The sequence below is a fragment of the Nerophis lumbriciformis genome, linkage group LG24, assembly GCF_033978685.3.
Source record: "Nerophis lumbriciformis linkage group LG24, RoL_Nlum_v2.1, whole genome shotgun sequence".
NCBI classification, from domain to species: Eukaryota; Metazoa; Chordata; class Actinopteri; order Syngnathiformes; family Syngnathidae; genus Nerophis; species Nerophis lumbriciformis.
In genome coordinates, this window is record NC_084571.2 from 9,177,361 (window position 1) to 9,204,087 (window position 26,727).

General features: G+C 39.6%; 1 protein-coding gene across 4 annotated transcripts; it reads right to left on the bottom strand.

The window, feature by feature from the left end:
* Positions 1-168: 168 nt before the first annotated feature.
* Positions 169-26,614, bottom strand: map2k4a (mitogen-activated protein kinase kinase 4a). 4 transcript variants are annotated; one of them, XM_061981476.2, is made up of 13 exons: positions 26,290-26,606; positions 20,833-20,868; positions 15,644-15,676; positions 12,038-12,140; positions 11,772-11,946; positions 9,693-9,812; positions 9,480-9,599; positions 9,369-9,420; positions 9,162-9,289; positions 3,112-3,189; positions 2,891-3,039; positions 1,152-1,197; positions 169-1,028 (listed from the first exon to the last, which is right to left on the bottom strand). In XM_061981476.2, the coding sequence occupies exons 1-13, from the start codon at positions 26,426-26,428 to the stop codon at positions 915-917; spliced, it is 1,293 nt and encodes a 430-aa protein (XP_061837460.1). In that variant the 5' UTR covers positions 26,429-26,606; the 3' UTR covers positions 169-914. The 4 variants fall into 4 exon arrangements, with proteins under 4 accessions (XP_061837460.1, XP_061837463.1, XP_061837462.1 ...); XM_061981479.1 differs by lacking the exon at positions 1,152-1,197 and having other exon boundaries at positions 26,290-26,614; XM_061981478.1 differs by lacking the exon at positions 15,644-15,676 and having other exon boundaries at positions 12,038-12,128.
* Between the last annotated feature and the right edge of the window lie 113 nt (positions 26,615-26,727).

Sequence of the window (26,727 nt, forward strand, 5' to 3'; positions counted from 1 at the left end):
TGGCCTTTTAAAGACAAGACTGCGGACTGTACTGTTGGAAAAACAAAAGTGTGCTGTAATCTATGTCATCGTGGATCAATGTTTCATTTTACAACCAAAATTCAATACCTAAAACATAACCTGACCCAGAGATGTATTTTTAATACAACAAATATGAAAAGTCAGAGCTTCCATTGATTGATTGAAACTTTTATTAGTAGATTGCACAGTTCAGTACATATTCCGTACAATTGACCACTAAATGGAAACACCCGAATAAGTTTTTCAACTTGTTTAAGTCGGGGTCCACGTAATCAATTCATGGTACAAAATACATTTGCGATGTATGCATGACAAAGACTTCTTGAATGAAACTAATATGACTAAAGTTTGCCATGTATGCATGACAAAGACTTCTTGAATTGAACTAATATGACTTAAGTATTTAATTTTCTACAAATTAATAAAAAAGGCCAAGTCATGAAGTCGTACCCAAAATGTTATTATTCTGTGTGTTTGGTACAAGCATGTTTCAATCAAGTCACAAAATGACACATTATAATTTCACTCTCTTCCGGTCTTTATTTATATCCTATCAGCATTATATCCTCTCATACAGCGGTCAGCATCGCAGTGCTGATGTTTACACAAACACGTTTCATAGGAGAGCAAAGACAACGCTTCCAATCAAGAGGAACAATTAACAGACAGCATGGTTCCAGCAGGCGTCAATACTATATATTATAATCATAATTCATTGTGTTAATTGTTCAACTGACGGATCGTGTGTGTGTGTGTGTGTGTGTGTGTGTGTGTGTATGTGAAAACATGCCCAACGTAAATGTACCCTACATACATGAATGAGATAATCAGCTTGCTTGTCTTTAGACAAATGTACACAACTTTTCCAGGTTGAATATTTAACGTCAATGCAGTCAGTCCATGTACGAAGGCGAGCTGGGAGAAGCCGGCATCTGATCCAGAAGTCTGCACACGTAAGTTGCAACGTCCACGGAGCGCTCCTCGTACATCTGAATGAACGGATCTTTCTGAGGGTGCATGAAGACAACATGAACTCGTCAAATGTGAATTATATTTATCAAATCAAACACGCCAAATGATTGCAAACCAACATAAAGCCGTCATTGCATGTTGAAATAGTCACAACTCACCAGCAGCTCTTTGTACTTTGGCCTTTTTGACTCATCCTTGGTAAGGCTTCAAGAAAAAATGTCAAGATAAAAAGGTGCAGTTTAGCAGCTTGGCCACTAGGTGGCAGGCATGTTCTATTCAATTGCAATAACCAGTGCTGGTTAAATTACTTTAAAAAAAGTAATTATAGTTACTGGTTACTTAACCAAACAAGTCATTGAATTACAAATGGAATTACTCATTAATACATGTATTTAATTAGTAAGGAATTAGTATGTGTTAGTTAAAAAAAAACAACTTCAAATATCTGGCACATGCAGTTGAGACGTTTCACGAGAGCAGAGTGTGAGTGTGTGCCTTTGAAAGGCGCTGCCTGTTGCCAAGTGAAGTGTGACGTCAGCGAGAGCGCGCTCAGAGAAGCATTTTAGCTCATCTGTGCTTGTTAGCATAGCAGCGGCAGTTGGCAGGCAGTTCTATTGGGACGGCGTGGCGAAGTTGGTAGAGTGGCCGTGTCAGCAATCGGAGTGTTGCTGGTTACTGGGGTTCAATCCCCACCTTCTACCATCCTAGTCACGTCCGTTGTGTCCTTGGGCAAGACACTTCACCCTTGCTCCTGATGGCTGCTGGTTAGCTGCCTTGCATGGCAGCTCCCGCCATCAGTGTGTGAATGTGTGTGTGAATGGGTGAATGTGGTGATACTGTCAAAGTGCTTTGAGTACCTTGAAGGTAGAAAAGCGCTATACAAGTATAACCCATTTATCATTATTACTGGCTTGAGATTGAAAGCTCTTCCGTGGTTATAGTCTCTATGTCCACAAACGGGTTAATCAATCATTGATTTGTAGTTCTTTATTCCCTGAAAGTAGTAGAAATGTGTGAGATTATACACGTTGTTTACTGTGGGATGTTAAAGTTAAAGTACCACTGATAGTCACACACACACTAGGTGTGTTGAAATTACCCTCTGCATTTGACCCATCCCCTTGTTCCACCCCCTAGGAGGTGAGTGAGCAGCAACTGTGGCCGCGCTCAGGAATCATTTTGGTGTTTTAACCCCCATTTCCAAACCTTTATGCCGAATGCCAAGCAGGGAGGTTGCCTTTTCCTATTTAATATCAAGTTTAATTTTTAGTGTATTGCTCGTTGTTGCTTTCATTAGTAAAAAGTCAGGCTGTGAATCTTTGGGCACCACATGTTTCAATTCGATTCTTGGGAGTAACGTTTCAATTCTTGATTCACAGCGATTCTCGATTCAAAATCAATACTTTTTTAATTGGTGCCATTGGGTTCCAGTTCAATCATTAACTACATTTCTCCATAAAATAGATCAACAGCTTTGATACATTTCTATATTACCTAAAATAAAACTTTTTTGGGGAAAAAAATAATAATACAATTTTAGATTTTCACTGTCTTTCCAATATACAATATGATTTGCCTAGCTGAAAAGGACAGCTGAAAAAAAAGAAAAAAAAAAGATTTTTGACTTTTTTTTTTTTTACTCAATAAATCAATAAAATTGTGATTTATTCGGAAATCGATTTTATTTATTTATTATTATAAGTCACGTCCTGCATTGAACTTGCTGTGCTTCTACCTTGTGAACATGCAGCCACATCAAAAGTAGCATGCCACGTTACATTAAAAAGCACGTACGTAAAATTAATCAATTAGATTACTCGTTACCAGAGTAAAAGTAACTGCCTGACACTTTGCAATAATACTTTAGTAGAGTCCAAATAAAGAAGAGTTGTCTCACCACACGTTGACAAAGGAGATGAATTTGGGGGAGAAGCGTCTCTCCTCAGAGTTGGTGAGCTGAGGAGGTTCGCCTCTCACCACCTGGGTCAGCTGGTCGAACACGCTGTTCCACTTTGGGTAGGGGAAGCGGCCCGTCGCCAGCTCGTACTGAAACATGATCAATATTTGTCACGGACGTCCTTTGTGAAGCGTAAGACAAAGTTATCCGATCAAACTCACCAGCGTGATGCCCAAGCTCCAAACGTCGGAGCGCACGTCGTAACCTTGCCTGGAAGCGCTTGGGTCGATTCTCTCGGGCTGAAAACAGAAAAGAATGTGATGTTGGTGATCGGACTGTGGACATCAGTTCATCATAGGTTCGACTGTCAATCAGTGGTTTGGGTGGCGAACACAGATTTAGAGGGATATGTTCTTCTTTGTGAGGCATCATAAAGAAAGTGGGGATCAAATATCATGCCTGAGGAACTACAGCCTGATGACTGCAATACAGTAGAACCTGGATTTACGAACTGTTTGGTTCTTGAACAGGGTTCGTAAAGGGACAAGTTCGTAAAGTGAAGCAAATTTCTCCATAAGAAACTATTTAAATACGAATAATGTCCTCCAGTCTTGGCAAAAGTCCATATTTTAGTAAAGGTTTGTACATACAGTATTGTATATCAAACAAACATAACAAAGGGATGATGGATCAGCTTTCTCTTCCTTAACAAGCCAAAACAACAACGACAACAAGCTCAACTGTCGTGCACACACATAATTCTCCTTTGGTGCCCTCACAAACGATCAGAAATCTCAAAAATCGTTAACTTTAACAACCATATTGCTGCAATAATAAACCTTTAAAAAAGTAAATCCACATACATTAACATCGGCAAAAGGGGCTGGGGGGAAAGGAGCAGACAAGACAGAGGGAGAAACGGGAGGGATTGGGGGAGGGGTGCCTTCGAAGAGGCGCAACTGAATTAGAGGTAATATCTTTTCCTCCGCTGTGAAATTAATCTGCTTTTGCATGTTTTTTCAGAAAGGTCTGTCTCATCACAATTAAAGCCTGCTTCGTAGATTCTTCCATACTTGTGAGCACCATTAACGTACTCCTCGCAAATAGTCTTTTTTTTTTTTTTTTTTACTCCACAGCGATTCCCTTCTTCCTTTTATGATAGTCTGTAGTATTTTGGGAGTCATATTCATCCACCCATCCTTCTATTTTCTACCGCTTATCCTATTGAGTTAGCAAAATAAAAAGTAAAAAAAAACAAAAAACACTGAAAACATAAGTTATTGTTTGTGCTATGGCGCCATCTTTTGGACGAGTTTGCTCACTGCAGGTGCTGCAGTGTCCTTCCATTTAGTGCTTGTAATGGAAGTAGAAGTGCCGTTCCGTCTTCTAGCCGTCCATAGCGTTTCTGCTTGTATGAATTCTTCATCACTCCAAGCAATGTATGTAAGTTTTAAAGTATAACTAAAACAATTTTATGTACTAAATCGTCACATGTGTGATGTCTGTAGGAGTGTTTTCATGCATATTTGTACCTGCTATCATAATGTAATGAAGCGAGCATCGTTAGCATTATAGAATATGCTAACATGTTTACGGGTGTTTGTGTTAATATTATTAAGTCCAACATTCGACTGGCAAAAACGATAACCCAGGATATCAGTCACCCACTACACTAATCCCACTACCATCAGGGCGCAGGTACAGAACCATCAAATTCTGGAGGGCCCGCCTCAGGAAAAGCCTGATCCCTGCAGCTATAGCCGCCCTTAACAGCAGGCCCGGCCGACCTGTCTGACAAGCCTATAAATGTGTCGGGCATGTATGATGTATTTTTGTTATTTTTGTTTTGTGATGTGTAATGTCTATTGTTTAAATGTACGGCAGTGAAAATGAATTTCCCCAACGGGGACCAATAAATCTAAATCTAAATCTAACCTACAACCTTTTTTTTGTATTGTTTCAGTTTCACAAATTCCTCAGTATATTCACCAAAACATCACTGTGGACTTATTGAGTCTGTTTAGCTGATTGGAGAGCTAGCTCCTGCAGTTAGCGGGTCCATGACCAACGTTCCCTCTAAGGTGCGTGCCTGTGCAATTGCGCACTGCTCAAGCGTCCTCTGCGCACGGCAAATCTATGCCACGCACAAAATCAAATAAAAAAATAAGCGCATAACAATTTTCGACACACGGACACGACTGAGAAAACAGTTTTCGTCATCATTGTTCAAATATTGTAACGTCTGTCGATACACTTTGAGGACATGAATTCCATCCATCACTTTACTGAGCAAAACTCTTTATTGTCGGCCATAAACACATCACCAAAACATTAGTAAAAAAATGATATCTAGCAAAAGTGGTCATTTTCTGCAGTACAAACCAGACCAAAAGCAACTTTGTTATATCAACAGCAGCCGCTCACTCTTTCTTACTTGCGCCAACACATGCACATATGGCACTTAGCCAGTGATGCGTTTACAGCCACACAAAAAATCGGACAACTCCAACACCACACATAAAGTGTCATTCCAGGTCGTTACACTATGATTTACCAATCAAATGTGTGCTTATTCTAGTGTCATTTATTAGAAATCTTAATTTATAAATATTAATCATGAAATGCTGTTAGTATAATAAATACTAATAAATATATGTTTTTTAAAACAGGAAGTTGCAGGAATGTACACATGATCCCCTGCTTACATCTCATTGTGCAACATGTGAATGTTTTAATGGGAACTAAATGCAATGTCTGAAAGGGGTACAAACTATTTCCAAAGCAGGACCTCTACCCAGACAAACAATACAAGTACACAGTTCATGAAAAACAATATTTTTTGTTATTGTCATTGTAAGTGGGCCTAAACACTTATATTAGAAAATAACCTCATGGAAATGACTGCTGTCATTTGATTATAATGATAGGAGAATGTTGTCTGTCTATATGTGTTGGCCCTGCGATGAGGTAGGGAATTGTCCAGGGTGTACCCCGCCTTCCGCCCGAATGCAGCTGGGATAGGTTCCAGCACCCCCCGCGACCCCGAAAGGGACAAGCGGTAGAAAATGGATGGATGGATGGAGATTGAACTTGTTATTTAGTCAGGTTTGGGACAGGTGTGCTGCTGGTGTAGCCACAGTGTGCACGTCTGATGTTGCTCATATGGGCTCCACTGAATGCTCAGGGAGTTTTTGCGTTTGCTCACACACATGAAAAATTAGAGGGAACATTGTCCATGACGATTACTTCTGTTTTGTTTGATCAGCTATTTTACTGCCGTCTTACAGACACTGTTTGGAAACAATTAAGGTATGTAAATAAACATTTACAGAATATTTCTGTGTAAATAACTAACTCATTTCACAAAGTATATATATGTGGCTTATAGTCTGGTGCGGCTAATATATGGAAAAATATTTTTATGTCCTAAAATTTTGTGGGCGCGGCTTATATACCAGTGCGCTCTATAATCGGGAAAATTCGGTAGTTAGCCTTGTGGACAGGTCATCAATGGTTGTGTGACCTTAAATAGGTCACCATGAATATGTATCACATTTGGGGGGTCAAACAAAATGATTCACTTTGGGCACGCCTCGTCTAAAGAACTTTGCAACAACAACTCAAACAAGGAAATTAAACATCAACATACTCGTCACTCTGACACCTGGAAAACTACAGCCGACATTCCTTCACTCAATAACAACATCCACAATGTACACTCACACAGACTGTGCGTGTGTATGTGTGTGGGTGTGTCGCCGCGCCAAATTTAGAGTGGAAAACTGCTGGGGGGCAGAGTGGTGGAGGGGCATAGAGTAGGGCGCGCCATCAGCTGAAGTCAGCATAAACCCCCAGACAGAAAATAACCACGGCGAGACGAGACAACGTCTATGGCAAACCTGCTGGGTTTCTTTAAAAAAGATTAAAAATGCAGAGTCAACATCTGAGAGTCAAAATAAGGATGTTAAAAAGGTTTTGAACAGAAGTTATGGAGCAAAGGAAACTTTTTGAGCTATCTATAGTGGAATAAAGGAAACTGAGTGAACCCTCTTGTCAGTCATACACTATTTTTGTGTCTGTGGGTGGAGGCGGGGTAACTAGCATACACACACAAGTTGAGGCTAATGTAAACGTAAGGCAACGTAGTAGAAATGATCCGCATCTGCCCCCCAAAATTCACTTCAGTATTTTAATCCCACTCTAATGATACCTGAAAGTTGTATCAAGCATTGGGGATAATATGCCTAAAAGTGGTTTTGCATATGCATGTAATGTTTATTTGTTCCCTTAAAATTTCATTGGACGAACCAATGTAGGTTAAAACGACTGCGATGCTAACTTTAGTTAGCCTGTCAAAGGGATCGTCCATTGTATGTTAGCATCAAGCGAGCAACATACTGTATTTGCTAACCTTTTTACTGAACAGTTTCATTGTTTATTTCAGTTCATACAAAGCTGTATTTTTCATATGGGCTGTGAATCTTTGGGCACCACACGATACGATTCAATTCAATTCTTGGGGGTAAAGATTCAATTCAGAATGGATGTATGATTCGCAACGATTCTCGATTCTAAATAAATACTTTATTTATTTATTTATTTTTAAAGGTGCCATTGGATGCCAGTTCTATCATTACAACTACATTTCTCCATAAAATGAATAAACAGCTCTGAAACAATTACATTTTACTACCCAAAAAATAAAGTGGCTAGACAGGACAGATTTTTTGGGGAAAAAAAATAAAAAATACATTTTAGATTTTTTTTAAAAATATTTTAAGAATCGTTACAAATAAGAATCGCGATTCATTTGAAAAAAATTTTTTTTACTTTCCTTTATGTGCTTAGTTTTACAATAACTATTTGGAAGCGATCAACTAACGATCTCAACTTTGAGGTTTTTTTAAATTAAATGAAAGTTTATTTGTAGGAAGGGCAGGATATACATATACAAAAATATATTGGATTGTTTTTAGTAGATGTGGGAATCATTGGGCACTTCACGATTCAATTCGATTATTTGGGCAATGATTCGATTCACAATCGATTCTCACTTCAACACGATTCCTGTAATATATTATTTGGTGTATAAATGATAATAAAATATTTTCAAAACAGGTTACAGGTTACAAAAGCTCCTCTTGGCTGCTGACATACCGTACCACTTATACGCACATTGTAGGTCTAAAAATGTCTTTAAAAAAATATATTTTACAAAAATCACAGAATGTTAATCAATCTAGTAAGAAAAAGAAAATAGAGCAACCCCACTCTAACCTAATCGCAGCTTTATAATACTTACGATAGAAATGTACAAAGCAATTGAAAATACATACCAACAATACTCAAAAAGGAAAATCAAAAATTTATAGAAACAGCAGTTCCAATAAATAATAATAATAACAATAGTTGTTTAATGTTTGTAATATGAAAATGTATTTAAAAAAAAAAATTGAAACACTTTTTAAAACAAATTTTCAAAAATCATGAATAACTCTAGAATCGGAATAAAAAAATACTGGTACATTAAAAAATAACTAAATAAAATAGAATTAGAATAAATAAAAATTGGGATATGGATGTGAATAGGAATGTACAAAGCAACTGCAAAGACATAAACAATAATAAAAGAAGGAACATCAAAAATGAATTAAAAACAGCAGTTCCAATAATAATATAAATAATAGTTGTTTAATGTTTGTAATTGTGTTAAAAAATATTTAAAAAAATATTGACACTTTTTTTTTAATTAATTTGTAAAAGTTATTAATCAATTTAGAGTTAGAATTTAAAAAACTACATATAAACCAAATAAATAAATAACTAAAATAGAATTAGAATAAATAAAATTGGCGATTCGGATGTGAATAGAAATGTACAAAGACATAAAAACAATATTAAAAAAAGGATCTTCAAAAATTAATAAAAACAGCCGTTCCAATAATAATAATGACATCAATAATATTTGGTTAATGTTTGTAATCTAAAAATGTATTAAAAATAAAAAAAATTAAAATATTTTTAATTGATTTTTCAAAATTATGATTCAATTTAGAATCAGAATTTTAAAAAAAAACTACATAAAAAAAATATATATATATAATTAGAATAAATAAAAATTGCGATTTGGATGTGAATAGATTATTTTTGAATAGCCCTAGTTTTTAAGCGTCTTGCAAGTCGAAAACGTGTCGATGCAGCTCTGCATGATTTACAACCCGACTCTCACTGGACACCTCTGCGCTATAAAAGGTCAAGCCAGGTCACTCACCGCCATGTAGGGTCGGCATCCGGCATCGCGGGTCTTAGCAATGGAGTCCACCAGCTGGCCACTGATGCCAAAGTCGCACAGCTTGATGTTGCCGTTTCTGTCCAGAAGAATGTTTGAGGGCTTGATGTCTGCCACAGAGAAGGAGGACAAGAAGGTTCCAGAGAGCATCTGACAGCACGCAGGAGTAGGCGAGGAGAAGTGCGCTACCTCGGTGTATTATTTTCAAGTTTTCTTTTAGGTGGTTAAGTGCTTTCACAGTCTGCAGAGTCAAAAGGAAGTTAGCGCGCGTGACAAGAGGGATAAAGTTCAACAACTTACAGCTAAAGTTATTTTTCCTAAGATTTCCTCTGGAATCACGTCGTCTAAAGAGCAATATACAAGTTTGTAGAACTTGTCTAAGGAGGTAGCCATGAGTTCCATGCAGATCCAACAGTCGCCCTGGAAGACATCAGTTATTATTATTATTAGAATTATTATTTCACGTTTAATGCTAAAAAGTTGGTATTGTTGTCATCCTAGCATCATCCTCACCTCTCGGAAAAGAGCGCCGTAAAACTGTACGATGTAAGGACAGTCGCTGCTGCGCACCACCACGTCCAAGTCCATCAGCAGCTGCTTCTGCTCCTTCTCGTCCACCGTGGAGCGAATCCTCTGCAGACACACGCAGCCACCATGATGTCGTGCTTGCCGAACAAGTAACGAGACTTAAAGCGTCGCTAGGAAATGACGAAGAAATACAATCGCAAGAATAAACCTAAAAAAAAAACAAGACCGCGTCGACTGAAGGCTTTGTCATGCTGCGATAATTCTGAGGCGGCGCTAGTGAGCAACTTTGTATCAAGTACCTCGGGACCGCCAGCAAAACAGTGTTAGATACATCCTCGCCACTAGGTGGCACAGTGACTATCACGGTGAAATCAGACCAAAAACATCCCGCATTAGCATTAGCTAGCAGGACATACATTGTGAAGAACGTGAGTGCTGAGAAGAAGTGGATGATATTCATTGAATTAAAGAAAGAAATCATCAAAAGGATGATACAGGTGTGTGTAGGGATGGGTACTGTTCACATACCTGGGAATCGATACTTATTGGTACCAATTTTGTGTAATAAATATTGTTTGTAATAATAAAATAAACAAAAATATTGATGTATCTTGTTTTATTTTCACATTCCTGGGCCTCAGTTACAGTTGCAAGTCCAATGGCGGTAGCGTATAATTTCTGGTGCGTCAGTTCAGTCTTTGCAGTCTCATCTTTTGTAGCGCCCTAAGAAGTGTTTATACTGTGAGTATCGTACTTATTTTTATACACTAGCTGTTTGATTGTAACGTGCATCTTAGTTGTTGTTTTCATTATCAAAATTTGGAAGTGTTGAAATCGCCATGTAAAATTGCTAATGTATGTCAATAGCAAAGCCAACGTATATTAGCATCAAGGTAGCGCATTTACTTACGTTGGAGCGTTTCTTTGATTAATTCCTTTGGTGTCATTGAAAATTGCAACATCACCTAGAGGCAGTTTGGCTAAATCCGCTCTCAGTGCTGTTTGAGTGATCGCCGAGTGCCGAAGTCGGCAGCCGGGCGTGACATCACCCGCAACCCAGGTACCGAAACATGGCACCGTTGGATTCTACCTAAATCGGTGCCCGGTAGGACCAGCGGGATTCGGTCGATGGCTCGGTTGGTAGAGCGGCGAGTTCCAGGTTCGATCCCCGCTAATGTAACCCTTGTTACATTAAATGAGTTTAAAGCTTCTGTGAAAGGACTGCAGTCTACCTTGTCTGTATGCACATGTGTTATGTGAGCAAGTTTTAATGTTGTAAATGTGATGTTTTATGTGTTGATTACTGTTTTTAATGTAAGCTTGCTGCTGCCCTCTTGGCCAGGTCTCCCTTGAAAAAGAGATCTTTGATCTCAATGGGATTTTTTTTTACCTGGTTAAATAAAGGCTAAATAAAAAAATAAAAAAATTCTGCCATCCTAGTCACTTTACCCACTTCCTCCCACTGCCACCCACACTGGTTTAAAAGTAACTTAAATAATGGGTTTCACTATGTAAAGCGCTTTGAGTCATTAGAGAAAAGCGCGATATAAATATACATTATTTCACTTCACTTTACATAAAAAAAGGTAACAGATTTGTTACCCATCCATATGTGTGTGTGTGCAGTCTGCACCATATGAATCAGAATGAGTCGATAACGCCAGCCAAGGATGCCAAAATAGCATCCAAACGACGGACATTTACCCATGCAAGTATGGAGAAGCTGCTGATGGTGTGTTTGACGGAGAAGCAGATACTGTAGAAGTCCACTCTCCAAGTTAAATACTGTACATTTTTATTACATTACTTCATAAAACTATGGTACTTGTTTGTACTACCTACTATTGTATTGTTTTATACAATATTATCTAAATGTTTATATTTTTTAAGTGGCATGTCACATGTTAAAGTTGTGATGTTTTTTTTTAGGAGGAAAGCACACATTATGTTGATTTGAAATAATTTCGCAATACTGGTTTTAAAAGTACAAAGTGCGTCACAGCACCAATTCAACTGTACTGTCAAGTGTTGTACTGTATCGCTGAATGACGTCCAGATGTTCACCTTGACGGCCATGATCTGGTTACTGGGCTTGTGCACCATCTTGTTGACGGAGCCGTACGCCCCGCGGCCAATCTCGCCCAAGTCCTTCAGGTCGTCGGCCGTGAAGTCCCAGTGCTGCTCCGGGGAGAGCTTCAGCTTCCCGGAGGACTCGATGCTGTGCGTCCTTAGCCTCTCACTTCAACGCACACGTGCACATGGTCAGCACACACAAACACACACACACACACCAAAATAACATCTGCGGCGCGAGAAGGCGGCGGGCTCACATGTGCGGGTTCTGGAAGGGCGGTCCGGTCGTGTTCAGCGTGAATCTGGTGGTGGGTTTGATGGGCGGGTTGGCAAAGTTCAGCTTGAGGGCTTTACGTTTACCTGAGAGCGAGGAGATGACAATCAGCGGACGGAGTAACGCCAACACAGAAGGTCAAAGGTCAGCTGGGAGGAGATGTTCCATGCATGGAAGCAGACGTCAAATGAAGACAATAAAAGTTAGGCAAGGTCATGCTTCTGTACAACAGCACCCTCTAGTGGCAAGGCGGAAAACACTCATCCTGATATTAGTATCGTTATTGGGGGTAGGGGTGTCTTCATCCGATATTGATGTCGCTCCGATATCAGCAAAAATAACAAGTACCGGTATGTGATTGTATGTGCTTGCATGTAAAAATGTGTGATATTATGTGCGATACAAGCAGTCCTGCAGCGGGTTTATTTTTGTGAGATATCATGTGCGATACAAGCAGTCCTGCAGCGGGTTTATTTTTGTGAGATATCATGGGCGATAGAAGCAGTCCTGCAGCGTGTTTACTTGTGTGTGATATCATGTGAGATACAAGCAGCCTGGCAGTGTGTTTACTTGTGTGTGTGATATTGTGTGCGATAAGAGCAGTCCTGCAATGTGTTAACTTGTGTTTGATAACATGTGATACAAGCAGTCCTGCAGCGTGTTTACTTGTGTGTGATATCATGTGCAATACAAGCAGTCCTGCAGCGGTTTACTTGTGTTTTATCATGTGCGATACAAGCAGTCCTGCAGTGTGTTTACTTGTGTATGATATCATGCGCAATACAAGCAGTCCTGCTGCGTGTTTACTTATGTGTGTGAGATATCATGTGCAATATAAACAGTCCTGCAGCATGTTCACTTGTGTGTGATCTCAAGTGTGATACAAGCAGTCCTGCAGCGTGTTTACTTGTGTGTGATATCATGTGAGATACAAGCAGTCCGGCAGTGTGTTCACTTGTGTGTGTGTGATATTGTGTGCGATACAAGCAATCCTGCAGCATGTTTACTTGTGTGTGATATAATGTGCGGTATAAGCAGTCCTGCAGCGTGTTAAAGTTAAAGTACCAATGATTGTCACACACACACTAGGTGTGGTGAAATTTGTCCTCTGCATTTGACCCATCCCCTTGTTCCGCCCTGGGAGGTGAGGGGAGCAGTGGGCAGCAGCGGTGCAGCGTCCGGTAAAGTGTTTACTTGTGTGTGATATCATGTGCGATACAAGCACTCCTGCAGCGTGTTTATTTGTGTGTTACGTTAAAGTTAAAGTAACAATGATTGTCACACGCACACACTAGGTGTGGTGAGATTATCCTCTGCATTTGACCCATCACCCTCACCCCCTGGGAGGTGAGGGGAGCAGTGAGCAGCCGTGTTAGATCATGTGCGATACAAGTAGGCCTGCAGCGTGTTTACTTGTGTATGATATCATGCGCAATACAAGCAGTCCCGCTGCATGTTTACTTGTGTGTGAGATATCATGTGCGATATAAGCAATCATGCAGCATGTTTACTTGTGTGTGATCTCAGGTGTAATACAAGCAGTCCTGCAGCATGTTTACTTGTGTGTGACATTATGTGCGATACAAGCTGCCCTGCAGCGTGTTTACTTGTGCAAAGCTTGACAGCCAGTTAGCATCTAAAAGGTCCTCTAATAAGCACACCATTTTTTCTATTTTACTCAAGTCATTTATGAATGGTAGACATGCTAGGCTATAGGCTTCAAGGAGCTAGCAGCTACACAACAGCTAAGTACACAAAAGCACACAAGCTAGACATAAGTAATAATCATTGAACAATATACTGTAACAGCACATTTGTCAATATAAACAAGTATCAAATAATTATAGTTGCATATTACTTATATATATATATCCAGTATGTCCAATAACAAAAAACGTATCCGCATCATTCAACTTACTGCGTCAAAAGCATAACTTCATGAATTATTGTAGCCACTAGGTGTTGCTAAAAAAAAAACAACGATAACCACTCCACTTCAACTAAAAGACAGCATAGGTCTAATTCGGATGGTTAATAATAAAGAAGTTAGTGTTTATAATACCTATTATTGTTCTGTTTGACTCGTTTCACTTGATCAAACCTTTTCTAACTTTCCACACTATTAAACAACACAAGTATGTACAATTCCTGCTTATATTGTATCGGACCAATATCGGCAAATACTCTAGGCTCCAATATCGGAACCGTGTCATTAGTGAATAAGTCGTATTGGGACACCCCTAATTACTAGTATTTTTTGTTTAATATTGTTGTTGAGAGATAATAAATATTCTCATACAGCTCATAAATGTTTGAATTCAAGGATAGATCAAGACAAACTTCCACACAAACACAAGAAGAATGTGTCCTGGAATTCCAACCATGGCAAAGGAGAATTTCAAGTGCCGACTTGTGTGTGTTCTTGTATTTCTAGCCTTCTTGAGACATCAACGAGGAAAAGTACCTTCCATATGAGAACAAGTTAGGACATAAATCATGGTCCAAATACGGAAAACCATTGCATCTAATAGAGAATGTCTCATTTGCACCCCTGGTGGTGAAATCTATCAAAATGAGGGTGGTCCCAAAAAGGAGGGATTTTTCAAATTGACTGTGTGTCGGTTTTAAAAGTGCTCCCCCTCTGGCCAACATATGTAATAACAAGTGTGTAAGAAATTGAAATGCGCCCCCTTTGGCCAAAATTTATACTAAATAAATAAATACGTATATAGAAATAACTTGAAGAAAATAATGAAGATTAAAAAACAATTACAACCAAAAAAATATATGATAATAAAGAAAATTAACTAAAAGCAGTCTTTTTCTCACAATGTGTCAACTTTTTTCTTTAAAATTGGGAACAATTTCACATATTCTTTCTGTTTCTGTAATATTGCAATATTTTCTTGTAAAATTATTACTTTTTTAATGTAAAATTATTACTTTTTAATGCAAAAAGGGGACATTTGTCATATAAAATTCAGATTTTTCTTGCCAATTTTTTTGTTGTTCTTGTAAAATAGTGACATTTTTGAGTACAATTATCATTATTATTATAATATTGTGTGCGTGTGTGCGTGTGTGTGTGTGTGTGTGTGTGTGTGTGTGTGTGTGTGTGGTAGTCTTGACAAGCTTGTCAAAGTGCAAGCAGACCAAAGAACACGAAAGCAAAGCCTGAGGAAAAGTAGTTTCCTGTTAGTAGTTCCCTGAGGAAAGCAAGAAGCTGTGAGTTTTGGACTTGTGCCGCTCTGATAGATGAACGTTAGAAGCAAACTTCCAAAATCTGCTAGCTCAGGTTTGTGTTGTGGTGGGTCTCCTTGGATGGTGTACCTAATGAAGTGTCCAGTGAGTGGTAGCTACGGGACGCTATAGATGCAATAAATCATATCTACGTGTGGGTGACGTCCATGTTGTTTTTTCTACGTGATGACGTCCACCACAGAGGACGTGTGAGTCTTTGAAACAACATTCAGGATAGCTAAGTTGACAATCTTCATCCTCCTGTCCTTCACTAGACAAAGCGGGCAGCACAAGCCCACCCAAGCGTGGATTAGTGGCGAGCGTCAGGACCGACAGGAGTGTGTCTTACTTGGGGGGGCTCCAGACAGGTTTATCTGGAAGCCTGAGGGTGAGAAGACAACCTTTATTTCCTTCACACGTGACACAAACAACAGAAACCCGCCTGCTCGCTGCAACCCTGTGGGAAGGAACGCGGACATGCACGTGCACGCATCCAACACGGGGATGAGGCGGCGACATAAACAAGTGAGGCGCGTCGTCGGGAAGCTCACCGTCATTCAGTTAGTTAGCAGCGTTGTGGGGAAAGTCAGAAGACAAGATTACTCAATCGTCACAAACTTCTTCTTCTACTCTCCTAAACAACATCTTGGGACTTTTCAATTTTCTCCTTTAAGTACTCTTTGAATGTCCTACAATGGTCATAAGTGATGTACAGTATAGGAAACATTTAGGAAGGATGGTCATGGGACAGTTACATGACGGTCATATGTTGGCCATGTGACGCTCATTTGACAGTTATGTGATGGTCATATGTTGCTCATGTGACGGTCATGTGACAGTTATGGGACTGTCATATGACGGTCATGTGATAGTTATGTGACGGTCATATATTGCTCATGTGATGCTCATGTGACAGTTATCTGATGGTCATATGACGGCCATGTGACAGTTAAGTGACAATCATATATTGCTCATGTGACGTTCACGTGATGCTCATGTGACAGTTATCTGACGGTCATGTAGCAGCTATGTGATGGTCATAGGACGGTCATGTGACAGTTATGTGACGGTCATACATTGCTCATGTGACAGTCACGTGATGCTCTAGTGACGGTCACGTGATGCTCATGTGACAGTTATCCAACAGTCATATGACGGTCATGTGACAGTTATGTGACTGTCATATGATTGTTATGTGACGGTCATATAGTGCTCATGTGACGGTCACGTGATGCTTATGTGACAGTTATCTGACCGTCATGTGACAGTTATGGGACTGTCATATGACGGTCATGTGACAGTTATGTGACGGTTATATATTGCTCATGTGACGGTCACGTGATGCTCTTGTAACAGTTATCTGACGGTCATATCACGGTCATGTGATTGTTATGTGACGGACATATAGTGCTCATGTGACGGTCACGTGATGCTCATGTGACAGTTATCTGACGGTCATGTGACAGTTATGGGACTGTCATATGATGGTCGACAGTTAGGTGACGGTTATATATTGCTCATGTGACGGTCACGTGATGCTCTTGTGACAGTTATCTGACGGTCATGTGACAGTTATGTGACGATCATATATTGCTCATGTGACGGTCACGTGATGCTCATATGACAGTTATCTGACGGTCATATGACGATCATGTGACAGTTATGGGACTGTCATATGACGGTCATGTGATAGTTATGTGACGGTCATATATTGCTCATGTGACGGTCACGTGATGCTCATGTGACAGTTATCTGACGGTCATATGACGGTCATGTGACAGTTATGGGACTGTCATATGACCGTCATGTGATTGTTATGTGACGGTCATATAATGCTCATGTGACGGTCACGTGATGCTCATGTGACAGTTATCTGACGGTCATGTGACAGTTATGGGACTGTCATATGACGGTCATGTGACAGTTATATATTGCTCATGTGACGGTCACGTGATGCTCTTGTGACAGTTATCTGACGGTCATGTGACAGTTATGGGACTGTCATATGACGGTCATGTGACAGTTATGTGACGATCATATATTGCTCATGTGACGGTCACGTGATGCTCATGTGACAGTTATCTGACGGTCATATGACGGTCATGTGACAGTTATGGGACTGTCATATGACGGTCATGTGATTGTTATGTGACGGTCATATAGTGCTCATGTGACGGTCACGTGATGCTCATGTGACAGTTATCTGACGGTCATGTGACAGTTATGGGACTGTCATATGACGGTCATGTGACAGTTATGTGACGATCATATATTGCTCATGTGACGGTCGCGTGATGCTCATGTGACAGTTATCTGACGGCCATGTGACAGTTATGTGACGATCATATATTGCTCATGTGACGGTCGCGTGATGCTCATGTGACAGTTATCTGACGGTCATATGACGGTCATGTGACAGTTATGGGACTGTCATATGACGGTCATGTGATTGTTATGTGATGGTCATAGTGCTCATGTGACGGTCACGTGATGCTCATGTGACAGTTATCTGATGGTCATGTGACAGTTATGGGACTGTCATATGACGGTCATGTGACAGTTATGTGACGGTTATATATTGCTCATGTGACGGTCATGTGGTGCTCTTGTGACAGTTATCTGACGGTCATGTGACAGTTATGTGACGATCATATATTGCTCATGTGACGTTCACGTGATGCTCTTGTGACAGTTATCTGACGGTCATATGACGGTCATATGACGGTCATGTGAGTTATGTGACGGTCATATATTGATCATGTGACAGTCACGTGATGCTCTTGTGACAGTTATCTGACGGTCATATGACGGTCATGTGATGATCATATATTGCTCATGTGACGGTCACGTGATGCTCATGTGACAGTTATCTGACAGTCATGTGGCAGTTATGTGATAGTCATATGTTGCTCATGTGACGGTCGCATGAACTTCATGTGACAGTTATGAGGGTCAGTCATATGGGGGTCATATAACGGTCATATGACAGTTATGTGACGGTCATATGTTGCTCATGTGACGGTCATATGAGGGTCATATGATGCTCACGTGACCAGTCATGTGATGCTCACGTGACCGTCATGTGAAGCTCACGTGACGATCCAAGGATGTTGACTATATCAGTGAGACAGGTAAGATAGCTCACTTCTAAAAGCTTATTTTTGCTATTGAAAATTTCATTTTTAATCAATGTAAAAAAAAATTAAACTTTATTTTATGTGAAATATTAAAATGTAACTGTTCTTAGTATATTTATTTAATGAATTCATAGACAGCAAGCTAACAAATCATCTTTTAGCGTCGAAACTGTTATGAAAAGTCTAAAAATGCTAATAATACACCCAATAAAATGTGTGTTTTTCAATGATTTCACATGAATCCGTATTCTTTCTTCAATTTAAAGTACATTTGTACTACAGTAAAAAGTGAATACGGTAATACATTTATCATGAACAATGTCATACCGTAAATTATGGATTATAGGCCGCTACTTTTTTCCTACGCTTTGAAACCTGACGTCTATAATAAGGTATGGCTAATTGAAGTATTTTTTTTCGCTAACGGCCACAATGCAAATAGTACAAAAAAAACAAAAAAGCAAATACACCGAAAAAGTGTTATTGTTTTTGCTACGGAGCCATTTTTTGGATGAGTTCGTTCACTGCAGTTGCTGCAGTGCTCTTCTGTTTAGTGCTTTCAACCGGAAGTAGAAGTGTCGTTCTGTATTCAAGCAGTCCATAGCGTTTTTACTCGCATGGACTCTTCTTTCATCAAACAAAGCAACGCTTGTAAGGTTTACAATATAACTAAAACAATTCTTACTTACTAAACTGTCCCTTGTTTGATGTGTGTAGGAGGGTTTTCATTAACATTTGTATGGGCTATCGTAATGTAAAGAACCTAGTATCGTTAGCATTAGCTAATATGCTAACACGTTTATGAGTGTCTGTGGTATTATTATTACAACAACTTTCTTTTTGTATTTTTTGTAGTTTCAAAAATTCCTCGGTAAATTCACCAAAATGTCACCGTGGAGTTATTGAGTCGGTTTAGCTGATTGGAGAGCTAGTGGGTCAATGACGATGACTTCTGTTTTGTTTGATCGGCCGTTTTACTGGCGTGTGACAGACACCGTTTGGAAACAATTAAGGTATGTAAATAAACATTTACAGAATCTTACTGTGTAAATAACTCATTTCACAGCGTAAATATCTGCGACTTATAGTCCAATGCGGCTAACATATGCGGACAAAAAATGTTCTTCTAAAATTTAGTGGGTGTGGCTTATATTCTGGTGCGCTCCTTAGGAAAATACGATACATTTAACATCACACATCTTTCACAAAACCTACTATTTTGTTTGATTTGGTCTTCAATGAAAATCTCTCACAAGGTTTCGCCGCTGTTTTATACGGCAAAACATTGTATGTTACAAAATAGTTTATTTTCCCCGCGTATGAAGTGTCCAAACAAAATATTTTACACATTAGTGATTTACTCCCTGTACTTTTTCCATTTAGCTCTCCTACAAAATAAGCCACCATGGGGCCAAAAAAAAGGTGCGAATGAACGCACTTTAATAAAGAAAGTGAGATACACTATTGAATTCAAGAAATAATTTGGAGCAAAATCTAAAGTTAACTCCCCCCCTCCTCTCTTTGCCAATAAGTGTTCAATGCAGTTCATTTATCATTTCTATATGTTTTATATGGTTTACTGCATTTAAAACTATCATTAGTTACTATACAATGTGTTTTGTGGTAATCGGTTGGCTGTCTGGAACGCATTCATTTGATTTACTTCATTTCTTACTAGAACAATTGTATGATTACCGTACTTTTTGGACTTAAGTCGCAGTTTTTTTCATAGTTTGGCCGGGGGTGCGACTTATACTCAGGAGCGACTTATGTGTGAAATTATTAACACATTACCGTAAAATATCAAATAATATTATTTAGCTCGTTCACGTAAGAGACTAGACGTATAAGATTTGATGGGATTTAGCGATTAGGAGTGACAGATTGTTTGGTAAACGTATAGCATGTTCTATATGTTATAGTTATTTGAATGACTCTTACCATAATATGCTACGTTAACATACCAGGCACGTTCTCAATTGGTTATTTATGCGTCATATAACATACACTTATTCAGCCTGTTGTTCACTATTCTTTATTTATTTTAAATTGCCTTTCAAATGTCTATTCTTGGTGTTGGGTTTTATGAAATAAATTTCCCCCAAAAATGCGACTTATACTCCAGTGCCACTTATATATGCTTTTTTCCTTCATTATGCATTTTCGGCCGGTGCGACTTATACTCCGAAAAATACGGTACTTTTTTTCTCAGACCATATGAAGGTACCTACGTGTTTTAGAAATAAAATACACTACAGATGTGTTCTATGTACATGGCCATTACACTTTTAATGGATCTGAATTACACTTTTTTACTTTATCTGAATGTTAATTCAACATGTAGCTCAGCTGTCACTACTAAACTAAACAATTATGCTACAATGAACTTAAATGGTCCTACCTGTTTCGCTTTGACATCTCCAGCAGGTGTTGGAGTCTGGAAATTGCAATCAGACATTTAGTGTTCATTCATAATTCATTTATAATGCATTGATTGACAGGAGGTGATTGCGTCACATGACCACATGATTGCAGTAACCTCATTGCAAACGTTGCAGGTATATTTTCCCTCCTTTTGGCAGAATGAGAACGTCTTAGAAATCACTAGAATTGGCCTCGTTTCTGCTTGGAGAAAAATATGCATGATGAGCTCTGATAATTTGGATAAATCATGATTAATCAGAGGTGATTACTCGCATGCATTATTCAAATTAGCTTGAGAAAAGGGCAAATATTTGTACACAAATGCAATTGTATTGTCAGAATGTCTTCCAGGAACGTTTTTGAACTTTTGACTTAAATGCATGTCATTTATTTGCACAAAACTTGCCAACAGTTGTATCTAAAGTAGTTTCAGGCTGTATTTTGGTATACAGGTGCAGAGAATTGCACTACTTAAAGGCCAAATGTTCCTTGGTGTCTTTTTTGCCTAAGTTTACATTTTTGGTACTGTATTGGGTTTTGTACTTTCAATATTTAATGATCTTACTTTACGAAGTATTTATTTTTTATAAATTTTTAAGTCTATGCATATCATATCAGATACATGCCAAATATGTAACTAAGAGTAACTAATTACTCGTACAATGAGGTAACTGATGGTACACAATTTAAAACAAATGTGTGTCGTTAAACCACTAATTGTGATATTAGTTAACCAATGGTGTTCTTATTATATTTTTTTGTTTTGAAAAATTTAACTGTTCGGAAGTTGCAAACAGCCCCTTTAAATGGTGTGGTATGCCACATTAAATGACTTGGAAGGCCATTTTATATGGTATTGTCTGCCATACTTAATGGTGTGGCGGATAATTTTTAAATGATGTTGAGGGCCACGTTAAACGGTGTGTTAAGTGTCACGTTAAATGGCGTGGTGGGCCACTTTCAATGACGTGGTGGACCAAATTAGATGACTTGGCGGGCTTTTTTAAATGGAGTGGTATGCCACATTTAATAGTGTGGCGGGTCATTTCAATTTTGTGTGGCGGGCCACTTCAAACGACTTGGCGGGCCATTATAAATGGTGTGGTATGCCACATTTAAAGATGTGGCGGGTCATTTTTAAATGACGTGGAGGGTCACTTTAAATGGTATGGCATATACCACATTAAATGGTGTGGAGGGCCACATTCAATGAAGTGGCGGGTCATTTTAAATGTGTGGTATGCCATATTTAATGGTGTGGCGGGTCATTTTTAAATGACGTGGAGGGACACTTTAAATAGTGTGGTATAAGAAACATTAAATGGTGTGGCGGGCCACTTTCAATGATGTGGTGGGCCAAATTAAATGACTTAGTGGGCCAAAATAAATGGTGTGGTATGCCACATTTAAAAGGTGTGGCGGGTCATTTTTAAATGATGTTTAGGGACACTTTAAATAGTGCAGAATACGCCATATTTAAATGGTGTGGTGGGCCACATTAAATAACTTGGCGGGTCATTTTAAATGGTGTGGTATGCCACATTGAATGGTGTGGTAGGTCATTTTAAACGGTGTGGTATATGCCACTTTAAATGGTGAGGAGGGCCAATTTCAATGAAGTGGCAGGTCATTTTAAATGTGAGGTATGCCAAATTTAATGGTGTGGCAGGTCATATTTAAATGATGTGGAGGGACACTTTAAATGGTGCAGCATACGCCATATTAAATGGTGTGGCGGGCAACTTTCTATTATGTGGTGGGCCACATTAAATAACTTGCCGGGCCATTTTAAATGGTGTGGTATGCCACATTTAATCGCGTGGCAGGTCATTTTTAAATGATGTCAAGGGCCAATTTAAACGGTGTGGTATACGACACATTAAATGGTGTGGCGGGCCATTTTCAATGATGTGGTGGGCCAAATTAAATGACTCGGCGGGCTATTATAAATGGTGTGGTATGCCACATTTAAAGGCGAAGCGGGTCATTTTTAAATGATGTTGAGGGCCACGTTAAACGGTGTGTTACGTGTCACATTAAATGGTGTGGCGGGCAATGTTCCCTCTAAGGTGCGCGCCTGTGCAATTGCGCACTGCTCAAGCGTCCTCTGCGCAAGGCAAATCTATGCCACGCACAAAATGAAATAAAAAAATAAGCGCATAACAATTTTCGACACGACACGGACACGACAGAGAAAACAGTTTTCGTCATCATTGTTCAAATATTGTAATGTCTGTCGAGAACTCTTTATTGTTGGCCATAAACACATCACCAAAACATTAGTAAAAAAAATAATATCTAGCAAAACTGGTCATTTTCTGCAGTACAAACCAGACCAAAACCAACTTTGTTATATCAACAGCAGCCGCGCTCTCTTTCTCACTTGCGCCAACACATGCTCATATGGCACTTAGCCAGTGATGCGTTTACAGCCACACAAAAAGTCGGACAACTCCAACACCACACATAAAGTGTAATTCCAGGTCGTTACACTATGATTTACCAATCAAATATGTGCTTATTCTAGTGTCATTTATTAGGAATAAAATGATAAATGGGTTGTACTTGTATAGCGCTTTTCTACCTTCAAGGTACTCAAAGCGCTTTGACACTACTTCCACATTTACCCATTCACACACACATTCACACACTGATGGAGGGAGCTGCCATGCAAGGCGCTAACCAACACCCATCAGGAGCAAGGGTGAAGTGTCTTGCTCAGGACACAACGGACATGACGAGGTTGGTACTAGGTGGGGATTGAACCAGGGACCTTCGGGTCGCGCACGGCCATTCTTCCACTATCTTAATTTATAAATATTAATCATGAAATGCTGTTAGTTTTTAAATAAACACTAATAAAAATATATTTTTTACAAACAGGAAGTTGCAGGAATGTACACATGATCTCCTGCTTACAGCTCATTGTGCAACATGTGAATGTTTTAATGGGAACTAAATGCAATGTCTGAAAGTGGTACAAATAATTTCCAAAGCAGGACCTCCACCTAGACAAACAATACAAGTACACAGTTCATGAAAAACAATATTTTTTGTTATCGTCATTGTAAGTGGGCCTAAACACTTATATTAGAAAATAACCTCATGGAAATGACTGCTGTCATTTGATTATAATAATAAAAGAATGTTGTGTATCTATCTGTGTTGGCCCTGCGATGAGGTGGGGACTTGTCCAGGGTGTACCCCGCCTTCCGCCCGAATGCAGCTGAGATAGACTCCAGCACCCCCCGCAACCCCGAAAGGGACAAGCGGTCGAAAATGGATGGATGGATGGAGATTGAACTTGTTATTTAGTCAGGTTTGGGACAGGTGTGCTGCTGGTGTAGCCACAGTGTGCACGTCTGATGTTGCTCACATGGGCTCCACTGAATGCTCAGGGAGTTTTTGCGTTTGCTCACACACATGAAAAATTAGAGGGAACATTGGTGGCGGGCCAGTTTCAATGATGTGCTGGGCCTAATTAGATGACTTGGCAGGCTATTTTAAATGGTGTGGTATGCAATTTTTAAAAGGTGTGCCAGGTCATTTTTAAATGATATCAATGGCCAATTTAAACGGTGTGGTGGGCCACATTCAATGATGTGGTGGGCCAAATTAAATGACTTGGCGGGCCATTTCAAATGGTGTGGTATGCCACATTTAAAGGTGTGGCATGCCACATTTAAAGGTGTGGCATGTAATTTTAGATGATGTCAAGGGCCACATTAAACGGTGTGGTGGGCCAAATTAAATGACTTGGCGGGCCATTTGAAATTTTAAAGGTGTGGCGAGTCATTTTTAAAGGGGAACATTATCACCAGACCTATGTAAGGGTCAATATATACCTTGATGTTGCAGAAAAAAAAAACATATATTTTTTTAACTGATTTCCGAACTCTAAATGGGTGAATTTTGGCGAATTAAACGCCTTTCTATTATTCACCTTTCTATTATTCGCTCTCTTCGTCGGTGTGTTGTCGGAGGGTGTAACAACACGAACAGGGACGAATTCAAGTTGCACCAGTGGCCCAAAGATGCGAAAGTGGCAAGAAATTGGACGAAATTTGTTCAAAATACGAGGGTGTGGGGAAAGCCGACGAAATGGTCAGTCGTTTGTTCCGCACACTTTACCGACGAAAGCTATGCTACGACAGAGGTGGCAAGAATGTGTGGATATCCTGCGACACTCAAAGCAGATGCATTTCCAACGACAAAGACCCTAGCTTCCCTGGCCTGCTGACATCAACTCCAAAACTGGACAGATCAGCTTTCAGGAAAAGAGAGCGGATGAGGGTATGTCTACAGAATATATTAATTGATGAAAAATGTATTCATTACTCGTGGTTTTAAGTAAATTATTATACATAAACTGTGTTTACCAATAATTTAGCTTAAAAACATTTATTTTTTTCAATCATTCGAGTACATTCGGGTAGTCTTGTGTAATGCAGTATTTTGTGTCTATTTAGGTATGGTTAACCTGAGTGCTGAAATCGTGGAAAAATATATGTTCTTAGCGCGCCTGAAATGGGCTGTCTGCACTCTCAAAGTGCATGTTGTTGCCAAATGTATTTCATATGCTGTAAACCTAGTTCATAGTTGTTACTTTCTTTTAATGCCAAACAAACACATACCAATCGTTGGTTAGAAGGCAATCGCCGAATTCGTCCTCGCTTTCTCCCGTGTCGCTGGCTGTCGTGTCATTTTCGTCGGTTTCGCTTGCATACGGTTCAAACCGATATGGCTCAATAGCTTCAGTTTCTTCTTCAATTTTGTTTTCGATAATGGCCTCCACACTACAACAATCCGTTTCAATACATGCGTAATCTGTTGAATCGCTTAAGCCGCTGAAATCCGAGTCTGAATCCGAGCTTATGTCGCTATACCTTGCTGTTCTATCCGCCATGTTTGTTTGTATTGGCATCACTGTGTGACGTCACAGGAAAATGGACGGGTGTATATAACGATGGTTAAAATCAAGCACTTTGAAGCTTTTTTTAGGGATATTGCGTGGTGGGTAAAATTTTGAAAAAAACTTCGAAAAATAAAATAAGCCACTGGGAACTGATTTTTAATGGTTTTAACCCTTCTGAAATTGTGATAACGTTCCCCTTTAAGTAACATGGAGGGCCACTTTAAATGGTGTGGTATATCCATCCATTTTCTACCGCTTGTCCCTGGTATATGTCACGTTAAATTGGTGAGTTTGAAAACCTGTGCATTACATGAATACCATGAAACCTCGGAACAACACTTTTAAATGGAGTGCAGTAGGTCTCCGTGTTGATAATAATAATAATGTCATCGTGACTCAGGTCATGTTTATTTTCGTGGCATCTGCTTCTCCTCACAAGTGATCGCAGTCCAGGAAGTAGTCCGATCCCCCGCAGCTAACAGCTAACCCTTCACCTTCACGCCGACAAGATGGACTCACCTTGCAGGCTGCTGACTGTTGTAAAGAGTTGTTGAGACGTTTGTTGCTGCTTGTTTGCGTCTGCTGCGCCCTTGTTGCTGCACGGAGACGGCTTGTTAGGGCTGGGACTCGCCATTGTTGTGGTGGATTTAAATTCCATCAGCAGCACCGGCGGCCTCTTTCACCTTCCTTCTCGGCCCGCTTCACACCAACATACACGCCGGGAGAAGTTGCTGTTGTTGCGGTAAAAGAAGGAGGACGGTCCCAGGCGGTGTTAAAGGCTGCCTGTGAACAACATCCAGCGATGCTAACTAAGCTAGGCTAGGCTAGCCGCAGGAGACAACATGCAGCGATCAGCTGACCAGTGACACTGACTCAACTATACACTGTGATACCTTTAAATATGTGCACTTTAAAACCAAAAATGCTTCTACACGGTAATATAGTTAAAAAAAAAAC